Source organism: Pseudomyrmex gracilis, unplaced genomic scaffold, assembly GCF_002006095.1.
Source record: "Pseudomyrmex gracilis isolate BER0280 unplaced genomic scaffold, ASM200609v1 scaffold_2414, whole genome shotgun sequence".
Classification (NCBI taxonomy): domain Eukaryota; kingdom Metazoa; phylum Arthropoda; class Insecta; order Hymenoptera; family Formicidae; genus Pseudomyrmex; species Pseudomyrmex gracilis.
Genome location: NW_018022998.1, coordinates 3,228 through 16,034, shown reverse-complemented (window position 1 = coordinate 16,034; position 12,807 = coordinate 3,228). Strand labels below are relative to the sequence as shown.

The 12,807-nt window shown below is 35.4% G+C and overlaps 2 protein-coding genes across 2 annotated transcripts; one reads left to right on the top strand and one right to left on the bottom strand.

Annotated features, from left to right (window-relative positions):
- Positions 1-6: 6 nt before the first annotated feature.
- On the bottom strand, positions 7-1,606 carry LOC109862807 (ankyrin repeat, PH and SEC7 domain containing protein secG-like; the record flags this gene model as incomplete). Its single annotated transcript, XM_020442951.1, has 4 exons — positions 896-1,606; positions 556-808; positions 176-375; positions 7-90 (listed from the first exon to the last, which is right to left on the bottom strand). Coding segments are annotated over exons 1-4 (912 nt in total), but the record flags the coding sequence as incomplete, so codon positions are not given.
- A 4,900-nt stretch (positions 1,607-6,506) lies between these two features.
- Positions 6,507-12,790, top strand: LOC109862808 (transient receptor potential channel pyrexia-like). The gene is made up of 10 exons (XM_020442952.1): positions 6,507-6,575; positions 8,293-8,876; positions 8,963-9,221; positions 9,387-9,586; positions 9,669-9,899; positions 10,034-10,368; positions 10,466-10,721; positions 10,847-11,155; positions 11,749-11,990; positions 12,080-12,790. Exons 2-10 carry the CDS (start codon positions 8,502-8,504, stop codon positions 12,252-12,254), a joined length of 2,382 nt encoding a protein of 793 aa, XP_020298541.1. The 5' UTR covers positions 6,507-6,575; positions 8,293-8,501; the 3' UTR covers positions 12,255-12,790.
- Positions 12,791-12,807: the final 17 nt, after the last annotated feature.

The window sequence follows — 12,807 nt, the reverse complement described above, 5'->3', positions numbered from 1 at the left end:
CGCGGCTATGTTAGCACCGTGATTAATCAGTATTTGTACGCACTTACGATGACCATGAAAAGCCGCTCTGTGAAGAGCTGTGCGGTTCATCTAAACGAGAAAATGCGCTATTCCTTAGCCGTCGCAGATTTTCTTGTTGCTATAATATCAAAAGAAAAAATTCGATATGATTTACGTGGTCGCCCATGTCGATGAAATAAGGTTGTTTTGTATTCAATAAAGCCAACAGTGCCCTGCTGTCTCCTGCTCTTGCTGCAATATGAAACGGAGTGTTTCTAAACTTGCTGCACTGATATATCCGTGCGCCTTTTGCCACCAGTAGTTCAATCGTTTCTACACTACCATACATCGTTGCATGGTGCAACACCGTTGTACCTAGCAAAGTACGTCGTAATTATATTTGGATAGAAAATAACGTGTATGTTAATGTGGCATAACTAAGGTTGTCTTTTAGTGACTCAGAAATATGCGGTAAAGCAAGTAATTTGCGATGAAACATCGTAAAAAATTTTTTAATATTGATTACGCAACTATAGTTGCTTGTGTGAATCATACCTGTTCCTTGATAAATTTCGTTGATATCCGCTCCTGCGGATACCAATAATTTGACGATCTCGAAGAATTTCTTCATTTCATTCGGATCATCACGAGTATTTACTGCGATTCCTGCCAGTAGCAACGGAGGTGTAAAACGGTGGTCTCGAATGTCAGCACGTGCACCATTTTCGATTAAAATGCGCACGACGTCAGCGTGATTATTTCTTACCGCTTGATTTAGTGGTGATCTTCTCCGCATGGGTAACGGTAACTAAAATGTTAAAAAAAGTACAAAGTGTTTTTTTTTTCATAATTGTAACGGTTTTTAGGTTTTTGCTGTAGTGCTAATCGTACGAACATTTTGTCCAATTGAGGTAGATTCCAAGTGCATATCTCTGCTACAGGAATGGATTCCGACTTGGGTGTTGATTTCTGCTTTACATTCAAGAAGTCGTTTGGTAACATCGACGTGGCCGCAATGTGCTGCATAGTAAAGGGCAGTTCTGCCGATTTTGTCAAATCCATTTACGTCAGCACCTTTTTTGATGAGCTGATTTAATAAATCAATGTTTCCTTGCCAAGCAGCTACTTGCAGAGCCGTCACTTCAAGAACGCCTACTGGCTGAATGAACTTGTTTTCGTTGTCTCGCGCCAAAAGTTGATTTGCTTTGTCAAACTCGCCAATCTCAATCGCCGCCACGAATGCGAGACAATCCGGATCACTTGCCGGCATTATTAATGTTTTCGCGTTATTACTGACAAAGTAGTAATCGATTCTCGAACTTATGAAATCTCTCGAACGACTGCTGCCAAAATATATAGTTGGGGAATCCACACCAAGACGTTATCATATCAAGTTTAGGATGTGGTAAAGGATGTGGTAAATAATGTCGCGACGTCATTTCGATTTTATTTTTATTTTAAGATTTGTGTTTCGTTATTTCGTGTTTGCGCGTGTTACGTCCTGGCCCATGGATACGGTCGGGTTGTGGTATGACGCAACAGTAAACGCGTCGATTTCCATATCTCTCTTTACAGTGGACACGGAAGTTTCGCTGTGAGAGTGTCGAGCAAGTTTGTTTATATTCGTCGACAGGTCAACGGCGTACGCCGATCTTACTCTGTCTAGCGAACACTCGCTCGTTGGTCCCTTTTTAGGTCTGAGACGCAAATCTTATTTACCAAGGACGGGACCTAGCGATTTTAACGAGGAAGTGAGAGTGGGTTGTACGGAGAGAAGGATAACAACACCGAAAAAATTGTATTCTTGTTTTGAGGATATCCCACTTACTTTAAGTATATGTTATACTAAAATAGGCGCCAAGAAGAGTTTCTTATTTTAAGAGGAAAATCCTCTAAATAGTAATATTGATACGAATATATACTGATTAGAATATAAAAAGCCTCTATAGAAAAATATATATTTATCTCACTGTCGAAAAAGACTATATTCTTAAATTAAGAATATATTCTTAAATAAAGAATATATTCTTAATTTCAGAAGAATATCATCTAAAATCTTTAAGAAGATTTTTTAAGTATAAAATCTTCTACTTATAAGAATATAATTTTTTCGGTGAAAGAATAATTCTTTAGTTTGATTCTACACATTATAAAGTAGTTATATTTATTAAAAAAAAGACAAATTAAAATCTTAGCAAATTACTAACATACAAAAGTATGTTGAAACTAATACAATGACGGAGCGCATAATCGTTTCCTACAAAGTAATCTATAAGCTAGGGTGCAAGTGTGAGAGAGAGAGGGAATACGAGTTGTTTAGTGCAGCCAGCCTCTTTAACTCATGTTTACGCAACTTAGATCATCTTAGAATTGTAGTTCCTTATGTCAATTGACAAATTCGGTTTTGTTTCATTTCTTAGGTTCCGATAGATTTAATGATAGAAATAAATTTGGATGTGTCATGATTCTAAGATTGATATTCGGAAATAAGCGGGTTTTGTTTGTTTCCGTGATTTAAGAAGGAAAAAGAAGTAATTCGGACGCCACCCGAGACGGTTACACACCGCGAGTAGCCCTTCCGAGTAAACCGAATTTTGAGTGTATCTATATATTTGTTTATTTTGACTGTTTCCCGATATCTCCGAAAATCAATCGCGACGTCAGCTTTTAATTTCGCGAGAAGTGGAACCTCCGTATATATAATGATGTGGACTTACTATTTGCTGCGGACCAGTGATGTTGATTAATAAAAGGTTCTAGGCTGTTGCGGCGCAGTAGTTCACTCTGAGATCTCACATTCTGCACTCACTGTCACTCACTCACTCGCTGTGGTGCTTCTAAAATCTGCGGCACTGACTCTTTTGGTTTTGAGAGTCCTGGCTTATATACAATTTTGGGTAAGCGAGGACTCTCCCAATCGGAAAACTCAGTCGAGCTTCGCCAGTTCCCATTTGTTAGTTAGTGGTCGGGTAAACTTCGTGAGATCGCCAATCGGCGACGATCTCTCGGCTCGGTCGACTCGTCCGATTTTCCGAAGAAGGGAAAAGGGAGAGTGTTGGTTTTCGATCGTCACCTAGACCCTTTCCTATTTGTATATAATAAAATCGCTCGTGGCACCGGAGTTCTATTTGCTCCGGCTGGTCTAATTTTTATGAGCGGTGTTCTTCCTGGCCCGGAGATATCTGGGTTTGTTTGGAAAGTTGCTCGGGATGTTTAAACAATAATAAAAATTTCTGTTTGCTATCGTCTACGAAGGAATTTTTAGGATCGTTGCTAGGCTCGGTTTATTGTTTTCGGGCGTCGGCACGATTTCTATTTGCGCGTCTATCGCGTCGAAGTCCGAGTCCGTTCGTGTTATTTATTATTTCTAAAAAAAGGAATTCATTGTATGTCGGCGCGTCACGTTGCAAGAAAAAGGGGCCCGTGGAGTCCCCAGGACGTAACACGCGGTTATGTTCCTATAATACAACAAAATTTGACACTTTCATGTTGCGCGTGTACGTAACATTACGGAAACCAAAGATCATAGTGAATTTTAAAGTTTTACACACAAATTTTCTTTTAAACTGAAAAATAATACAAGTACATTTGTGTGCACGTAATAACTACAATTTCTGAATATGTTTTATGCCACAGTTACATATTATACTATTTATGTTTTGCAAGACGGCTAGCGAATATAAAGTTTCCATTACACAAGTAAGTACATTAGAATACTGCAACTTACTAAAATTTAACCAAGGAGACACTGTAATCCTTGTGGGAATATGGCTCCTCAAATATATTTAAAAAAGTAACTTTTGAATATATCAGCTTGGTGTATTGAGCAAAACCCAAAACGATTTTGTGTTTTTCTAAATGTGCACAAAACTTTGCTTGTTTCATTAATTGACGTAAGTAGTCTTGTAAAATCATAATTTAATTTTTTCAGATAGTTTTTGTTTAAATACTTTCATGCACAACATTCTATTGACAAAAACATTTACAGTTGCATTTTATATACATAATATGTATACATACAGTGTGTCTGAAAATCGTTGACACAGCCGAAGTATAAAGTTAGATTGGATTAATCTGTACAAAAAAATCATGTTTCTACACTATCTATCATCGTTGCATGATGTAAAACCGTTGTACCTAGCAAAGCACGTCATATTTATATTTGGATAGTAAATAACGTGTGTGTCATTGTGGCATAACTGAGTTTTTTTTTTTCTAGTGACTGACGGAAATGTGCGGTGAAGCAAGCAATTTGCGATGAAACATCGTAAATGATTTTTTAATACCGATTACGCAACTATACTTGCTTGTGTGAATCATACCTATTACTTGATGAATTTCGTTGATATCCGCTCTTGCGGATACCAATAATGTCACGATCTCGAAGAACTTTTTCATTTCATTCGGATCATAGAGATTATTCACTGCGATTCCCGCTAGAAGCAACGGATGTATACAACATTCGCTTCGAATGTCAACGCGTGCACCACTTTCGATTAAAATGCGCACGACGTCAGCGTGATTATTTTTTACCGCTTGATGTAGAGATGTTCTTTCTCAGCACACGGGGAATTGTAACGTCAAAAAAATGTAATGTGTTTTCACACAAAAAGTCAAATTTGTAACTTTTCTCGTTGTCGTAGTGTTTATCGTACAAACTTTTTACCTAATTGGAATATGTTTCTAGTAATTTACATCTTGATTATTGGAAGGAATTTTGACTCGGACGTTGATATTCGCTCCACAATCAAGAAGTTGCCCGGTAACTTCGGCGTAGCCGCGATCTGCCGCATAATAAAGAGCAGATCTGCCAATTGAGTCTACGCTGTTTACATCAGCGCCTTTATCGATGAGCTTATTTAATAAATCAATGTCTTCCTGCCAAGCAACTAGTTGCATGGCCGTCACTTTAAAATCAGTTACGCTCTCAATAAATGCGTCTTGCGTGAAAAGTTGTTTCGCTTCCATTAAGTCGCCTTCCTCGATCGCCTTCACGAAATCGTAAGTATCCCGATGTGCCAACAGTATACTACTTCCGCGTTATACGACAAATTAATAACTGATCCACTATTTTGTGAAAGCTTGCGAACGGTTGCTGCGGAAATATAGGTGGCAAATTCACACAAAGACGAGGTTTTTTTGTACTCTAACAATTATAAAGTTTCGCTGGTTTGGACGAAATCAAGTACGCACGAGTCTTTAACACTTTTTGTATAATTCTTTGTTCACAGCATTTGAACTCGAGATCTTTTCATGACAACGGTTGAAGACAGAATGAAGCAAGCAGTACTTATATCACTCGCATTAAGCACGTTCTACACTAAGCGCATGACGTAGATCTTTCGTGAATACTCTCACTGATCAAATTAGTCAATTGAGCACTTGCAATTGATTAATTCTACGAAACCTGAAGACTTGCGCTTATTGTAGAATGGGCTTTATCGAAAAATGCCAAATTTACTCGATTGCGCATTAGTCAAGAGACGTATACATCGTCGTCGAAAAACTACTATTAGCATTTCAATATTGATCAATTCTTAACAGTCTGGTTTGTCTTGAACAGAACTTGCAATAATTAAGTTACATAAATTTTACATGTGTTAAAGTCAATATTTACATATTAACAGTATTAATGAATTTGTATAAATACTTAACATTTTTATTTATCAAGTCAAGCTTCAAGAATACATGTAGTCAAGTAAACCACTAACACTTAAATCTCGCGTTAGAAACAACCAATACTGTCGTTAAATAAAAACTCTCAATTTTATTCGTTAAATCCATCAGGGGCGCACAACTTTTTCTGTATAGTGCGCTGTATAGAGCGCTTATAAATTTCATTACCCGTCTTTATAGTTGCTACACGAGCAACTCTGTCGTTTCAGAATGCAATTTCAGTACCCGAGCTAAAGGCCATGTCAAAGACGGTTTTTATTCATTTACCACCAGAACCATTGCTCTATGCTGCGGATTTTCGGTGTTATACTGCCATTTAGTATAACGTCAAAAATGCAGCCGAATTGAAGAAAGCAGCTGCTCTGGACCGCAATGAAGTAACTACCTATGTATATGTTTCAAAATAAACGTAGTCACCTAATGTCGAGAAAAAAGAAAGTAACTAAATGTGAATGACGAAAATACGTCTTATGATGGTGTTCGAATGCATGTATATTACGTATCTGTGACAGAAATGTAGTAACATCATTTCATATGTGTTAATCGTAAATCTTCGCTAACTATCATATATCTATTGACGTCACCGAGGAACTATGAGACGGACATTTAACTCTTCGTGTACTTTACTGTAACCTTGCACGTGATGTAGTAACAACATTTAGGAAACAAATATTAAGTAGTTTTAACATCATTATGACATACAAGATCAAATTGGGTAATTTCTTTAAAGTGTCGCGCATTTAAGAAATTTAGATTATCGAGACTTCCCGTCGACTGGTCAACATTCAAGCGTTTGTGTAATCAGACGGCTGCAGCCGTGCGTTCTGACAAGACAGCTTATTTGAACTTGTTTTCCAGTGTTTCTCTGCGTTATTTTTTAGAGCGTCCTTCAAAACTAGGTAGGTACAAAAGACCGTCTAAATCAATTTCCACCCATCCTCTTGGATCTGTTTATTTTCTATTTTATTAATTCACTCTCTTCTTCTTTCTGTTTATTGTCCTATGTTCGCAACTTTCTTATTTCTTCATCTGTTACTCAACGTTTGGTTTTTCTGTTACTCTTGCTGTTCTCAGTGCTAAAGAACATTAAGCTTACATCTACTGATCCTTATGATTTGTCAGGGCGTGTGATTCTCTTCTGTTTATCTGAATGTTTCGATACGTTGATATGGCTACTTCAAATGTGAGCGTTTAATCTCTGATGTGTTTTCTTTCGCCTGGAAACATTTCATTGTTCTTCTTATTTCTAAAAGTTTCAAATTCTTCTGCTCCTTCTTTGCGACTTTTTCTCGCTTGTCGTGCTTTACAGTGACTTTCGTATCCGCTTTCTATTACAAGTCACGGTCAGCGACTTTTCCTTTCTTTTGTATTTATTGTTTCCTTTTATTCTCAAAACCAAATTTTAGTTGTGTCGATACATACTCACACAATAAATAATAAAACGAAAGAAAAAATGTGGCTCTATAAAAATTCAAATATGCAAAAAAAGAGTAAAAAGCTAGTGTTGGATCTTTTTGCAACGCGAGAAATATATTTTATCTAAAATATACATTAAAACGATATCGCACATATACATTTCGACTTTATTTGTATGCTCTTCAGAGCCTAAATATCAATATGTATAAAATTGCCTTACGGTGGTATAAAAAAATTAGAAATACGAGTAAGACAGCAAAAGTGTACGTTTTACAATAAGATTGTTGAAATACGTGTGCCATCAAAAAAAAGTATAAAGTTTGCAAATATATTTACCCAAATTATAATTTGTATTTTCCGCAATATTTTTTGTCTAGGTAATTCTCGACTGCTGGCTTCATCATGGCTTTGCATAAGAGAAATTGCGTGATAGCTGGATATATACAAACCGCGTCGTATGCATATATGCATTCTCTTAAGTAGTTATAACTACTATATATTATATTTACTGATTCAGTAGTTATAAATCTTCCACTGAGTCAATTATTTACTGATTTTCAGTGCAATGCACTGATTCTACTTAAGAGAGTAGTGCAATTACACAACGTTTATTCTTAAAAAAATGGCAAGACATGTTCGAGCATTAGCAACGTCTAGAGCGTTTATTCAAAACAGTAAATATTGTTAATTATCTAATTACAAAATTCATTCTTATCAATGATTATGCATACATCTTGTTCGATCATTCTTAAATTACAAACAAAACTTAACATTTGGGATTATCCTATTAAATAACATAAAGGTATAAATAACGATCTTCAGATTCGCGTACAATTAAATTCTAATATAGATGAATAAATAATCCAATATAAATGCGTACAGATGTATTCAGCGAAATTTTCTTTTTGGACATTAATATTTATGTTACATAATATTTTATACAGTATATTAAGTGAAGAAACCTTAAAGTTAAAACGTATTGATACACTGAAAAAAAAATTGAACTGTTAATAGCGTATCATTAATTCCATTTATTTAAGGAATGTGAAAAATCTGAAAGACGCACAACGTGCGTCTTCTAGCACCAATGTGTTTTAATTTGCATATTATCCTGCATCTGGTTCAAACTTGTCGACCTTACATATCTATATTGGATTATCGTTTTATTTTTCTTGTTGGATATAACAAACCGGTTCTTAGACTTTCCGAGACAGACTTGCCCCGAAGAGCTAAGAAGCATCAGAAGAAGAGCGACCTCAATCGACGGTTTCCTATCAATCCTGATACCATTCCGTTCCGTCTTTGTGTGACCTCGGCACCTACATTAGTTCTGCAGTAATCGTTCGAGAAACTTCATAGAATTATGGATTAGTTATTACTTCGTCAGTAAACGCGAAAGAATTAATAAAATGTCGGCAAGTGATCCGGTTTGTCTCACATTTGTGGCGGCGATCGAGAGTGGCAACTTTGACGAAGTAAATCGACTCTTGGCGCAAGACACAGTAACCACATTTAAACAGACAGTAGGCGTTCTTGAAGTGACGGCTCTGCAAGTAGTTGCTTGGCAAGGAAACATTGATTTATTGAATCAGCTCATTGAAAAAGGTGCTGACGTAAATGGATCCGACAAAATCGGCAGAACTGCCCTTTACTATGCAGCACATTGCGGCCACGTCGATGTCACCAAACGGCTCCTTGAATGTGGAGCAAAAATCAACACCCAAGTCGGAATCTCTTTCTGTAGCAGAGATATGAACTTAAAATCTACCTCAATTGGACAAAAGGTTTGTACGATAAACACTATGGCAAAAATCTAAAAACGTTACAACTTCACAAAAGGAAAAAATTGTATTTTTTTAAACATTGTTAGTTACCGTTACCCATGTGCTGGGGAAGATCACCACTACATCAAGCGGTAAAAAATAATCACGCTGACGTCGTGCGCATTTTAGTCGAAAGTGGTGCACGCGTTGACGTTCGGGACGAACGTCTTACAACTCCGTTGCTTCTGGCGGGAATCGCAGTGACTAATCGCGATGATCCAAATGAGGTGAGGAAATTCTTGGAGATCGTAACAATATTGATATCAGCAAAACAATCGTATATCAACGAAATTCATCAAGTAACAGGTATGATTTACACAATCAAGTATAGTTGCGTAATCAGTATTAAAAAATCATTTACGATGTTTCATGGCAAATTTTTGTCAATCATTAGAAAAAAAAAACACATTTATGCCACAATGACACACTCGATAATTATCATCCAAATATAAATATGCCGTGCTTTGCTAGGTACTACGGTTTTGCACCATGCAACGATGATAGGTAGTGTAGAAACGATTAAACTACTGTTGACAAAAGGCGCACGAATAATTCGGTGCAACAAGTTCGGAAACACGCCGTTGCATATCGCAGCGAGAACAGGAAACAGTAGAGCACTGTTGGCTCTATTGAACACAACACAATCCTATTACATTGACATGCGCGACGACGTAAATCATATCGAATCTTTTTTTTTTTTTTTGATAGTATACTAACAAGAATCCGCGACGACTAAATTACTTTCTCATTTAGATGAATTGCACACCTCTTCATATAGCTGCTTTTTATGGTCACTCTGAGTGCGTACAAATATTGATTAATCACGGAGCTGATTTAACCGCGGCGATGGAAAAGGGTATTACTGCGGCTAACGCCATATTCACTCATATTTCACGGCCTGTAGAATGTTTAACGTACATTTTGGATTCCTCAGTAAAAATGACCGACAATTCTTCGGAAAAATATGAAGATATAAAAACTGGGGTATGTATATAAAACTTCTATAAACTTATTTTTTTAAAGATACATAATTTTTTTATGAGGCATGCAAATATTCTCGTTACTCCATTGACATGAATATAAAAGATCTAAGTCAATGAGGTATTTTACTGTTACAGATTGAAGTCGACTTCAAAATATTGACTCCGGCATTTCAAAAACATCAAATGGCAGTAGTCATGGCTATCATAAACGCAGCGTTGGGCATATCACAATTGGCAATATTGCAGCATCCTCTTGTAGAGATGTTTCTTAGATTAAAATGGGCAAGATTAAAGATATTTTTCATTTTTCTGTTGCTCGTACATTTGTCCTTTGTCGTTTGTCTCTCAATCTTTGCTCTGATGTTTATAAACAATAACACTGTTGATATTTTGCCAATTCCGAGGATTCTGTATGTGTTTTCCTGTTTTCCTTTGGCTCACAGTTTGGCACAATTTTTATTAGAACCCAAGTAACTAAATTATCTATAATTAATAAGTATGTATTTACATATATATTAAAAACTTTTAATTAGAGCTCACTCATGAAATATATATTGTATATTTCAGGCATTTTGCAAAACAAGTAGAAACGTGGCTGTCAATCCTATGCGCAATTGTATCACTCGCACCGGCGATAGGTAGCGAATTCGCAAACTGCGATAAAGAAGAAATTGAAAAACTACATTGCGCACAGTGGATATTGCACTGTCTTTCTATCGCAATTTTGCTTAGTTGGATGCAAACGTTGCTACTAATAGGTCGATTTCCTATGTGGGGATACTATGCGCTAATGTTTTCTACAGTATTAAAAAACGTTTTAAAGGTTAGATAATAAGTAAATAATCAAATATAAGAATCAGATTCTTGCTGAATTTTCATAAGTTATTTCTTAGAATAAGCTATTGCTTTTGTAATCACTTTTCGAAAAAGAAAAGTATTTTCTTTCAGGTTATTTTGATTTTTGGATTTTTGATCATTGGATTCGCTCTGAGTTTTATGATCGTGTTTCACAGAAAAGACCAGTTCGGTAGTTTTTACAAAGCAATCGTGTCGACTGTAGTAATGATGACAGGCGAGTACGAGTACACGGATCTGTTTAATAATAGTACAAGCACAGATTCTACAGATAATGAAGAAGATTTCCTACCGATAACTGCTAGAATTATATTCTTTAGTTTTATCATACTTACCAGTATTATTCTGATCAACCTTATGACCGGTCTAGCGGTCAACGACATTCAAGCTCTCGAGAAAGAGGTACAATATATAAAAATTATGACTTGAAAATATAACTTTCAATTTAGAAGATATTTATATTATTTTTTTATTATATTATTTATCAATAGATTGTTATGCATCTACCCAGATAGCCAACTGAGTGCAAGTTGTTGGCAACTTGCCACAAATATTACTCGTATGTGTTCAGCAATGTAACAAAAGGATGTATCCTCTTTTCAGTATGTTCTTGCCAGCAACTGTTTTCAAAATATAATAACAGCAAGTTCTCAACAACTCATCGGCAATAAACTTATATTATTTTTCTCAACTTATGAATAAAAATTATTGCTCATATATTGCTTACATATTGCTGACTCACATGTCATAAACATTGGCTACAACAATTGATTGATAATAAAACTCAGCATATTGATACTGAATTGACAAAAACATTTTTGTTGCATTAAATAAAAACAACAGCAATTGGCGAGCAACTTAATCTATATAATGATTTGCTTTATAGAGTTTTCACATTTGGCTATCTGGGTACTTATTTAACATTTAGAATAACTGAAATAATCAATTTAATATTTAGAATAACTGAAATAATCAATTAATGTTTTCACATTCAGGGCCACATACGACAGTTATTGAAACAAGCTGAGTTCATTGCACAGTTGGAAAAACTGATATCACACAAAATTTTTCAGAATAATTTGTTACGTTTTAGATTATTAAGAAAGTTGAGATGCAATATTTCTACAAAGATTACATTGTCTCATTGTTCAAATTATTTTTATTTAGATTATTCTAAGATACCTACCCATTTACTGGAAGCTTTATACTTGCTAGCCATCAAGACATCTCACAATAAGTAAATAGTATATTTAACTACGAGATAAAATACATTCTGATATATATCGTAGAAAATATACGAACACATTGGTAATGTGTAATTTTCAGATCAGAAGAAAGTTTGTCCGATGACAAGAAGTTCGGTTCTTTGATACCAGAAATAATAAATAATTTAGAAGAACAAATACAAGAATTGAAAACACGTTACTCTAACTCGATTGCAACCAAACTCGAAAATCCTTATTCTGATATGTTTTCAGAAGAAAGTGTGCAACTAGACTGACTGACGCTGTAAAATCTTAATACATTTTACATATTATATGTGCAATTATTCTGTACTAAATGCTTAACATTAGATATTAACATTTCGGTGACACATTGTTTTGCTGCTTAATTTTTTATTGCTTAGTTCTTTACTGCTAGGAACCACTGCTTTAGTGCAATATACAGAATGTTTGAAAAATTTTGACCACGTTGAAATGTGAAAGTAGATTGAAATAAATCTCTATCGAAAAGAGATGTACCATTGTGCATAATTCGCAATAGTTATTGTGTGATTAATTAATACATATGACCCAATGAGCGCGTGAAAAGCGATGGTACGTTTGTAAGTATATATGATTTTCATTGATAAAAAAAAACGCTTATTTCATGCAATCTTCTATCAAGAAGCGAACTAAAAAAGCGAGTGGTGTATGACACAGTTTCTTGCAATTAGCTGATTTTCACAACTTAAAATCAGTTATAATAGTATTTAAGTATAATATATACAGGGTGCGGCGCCAAAATCCGGACAAATTATATATGTTTTTCTAAATATGTTTTATTGCTACAAT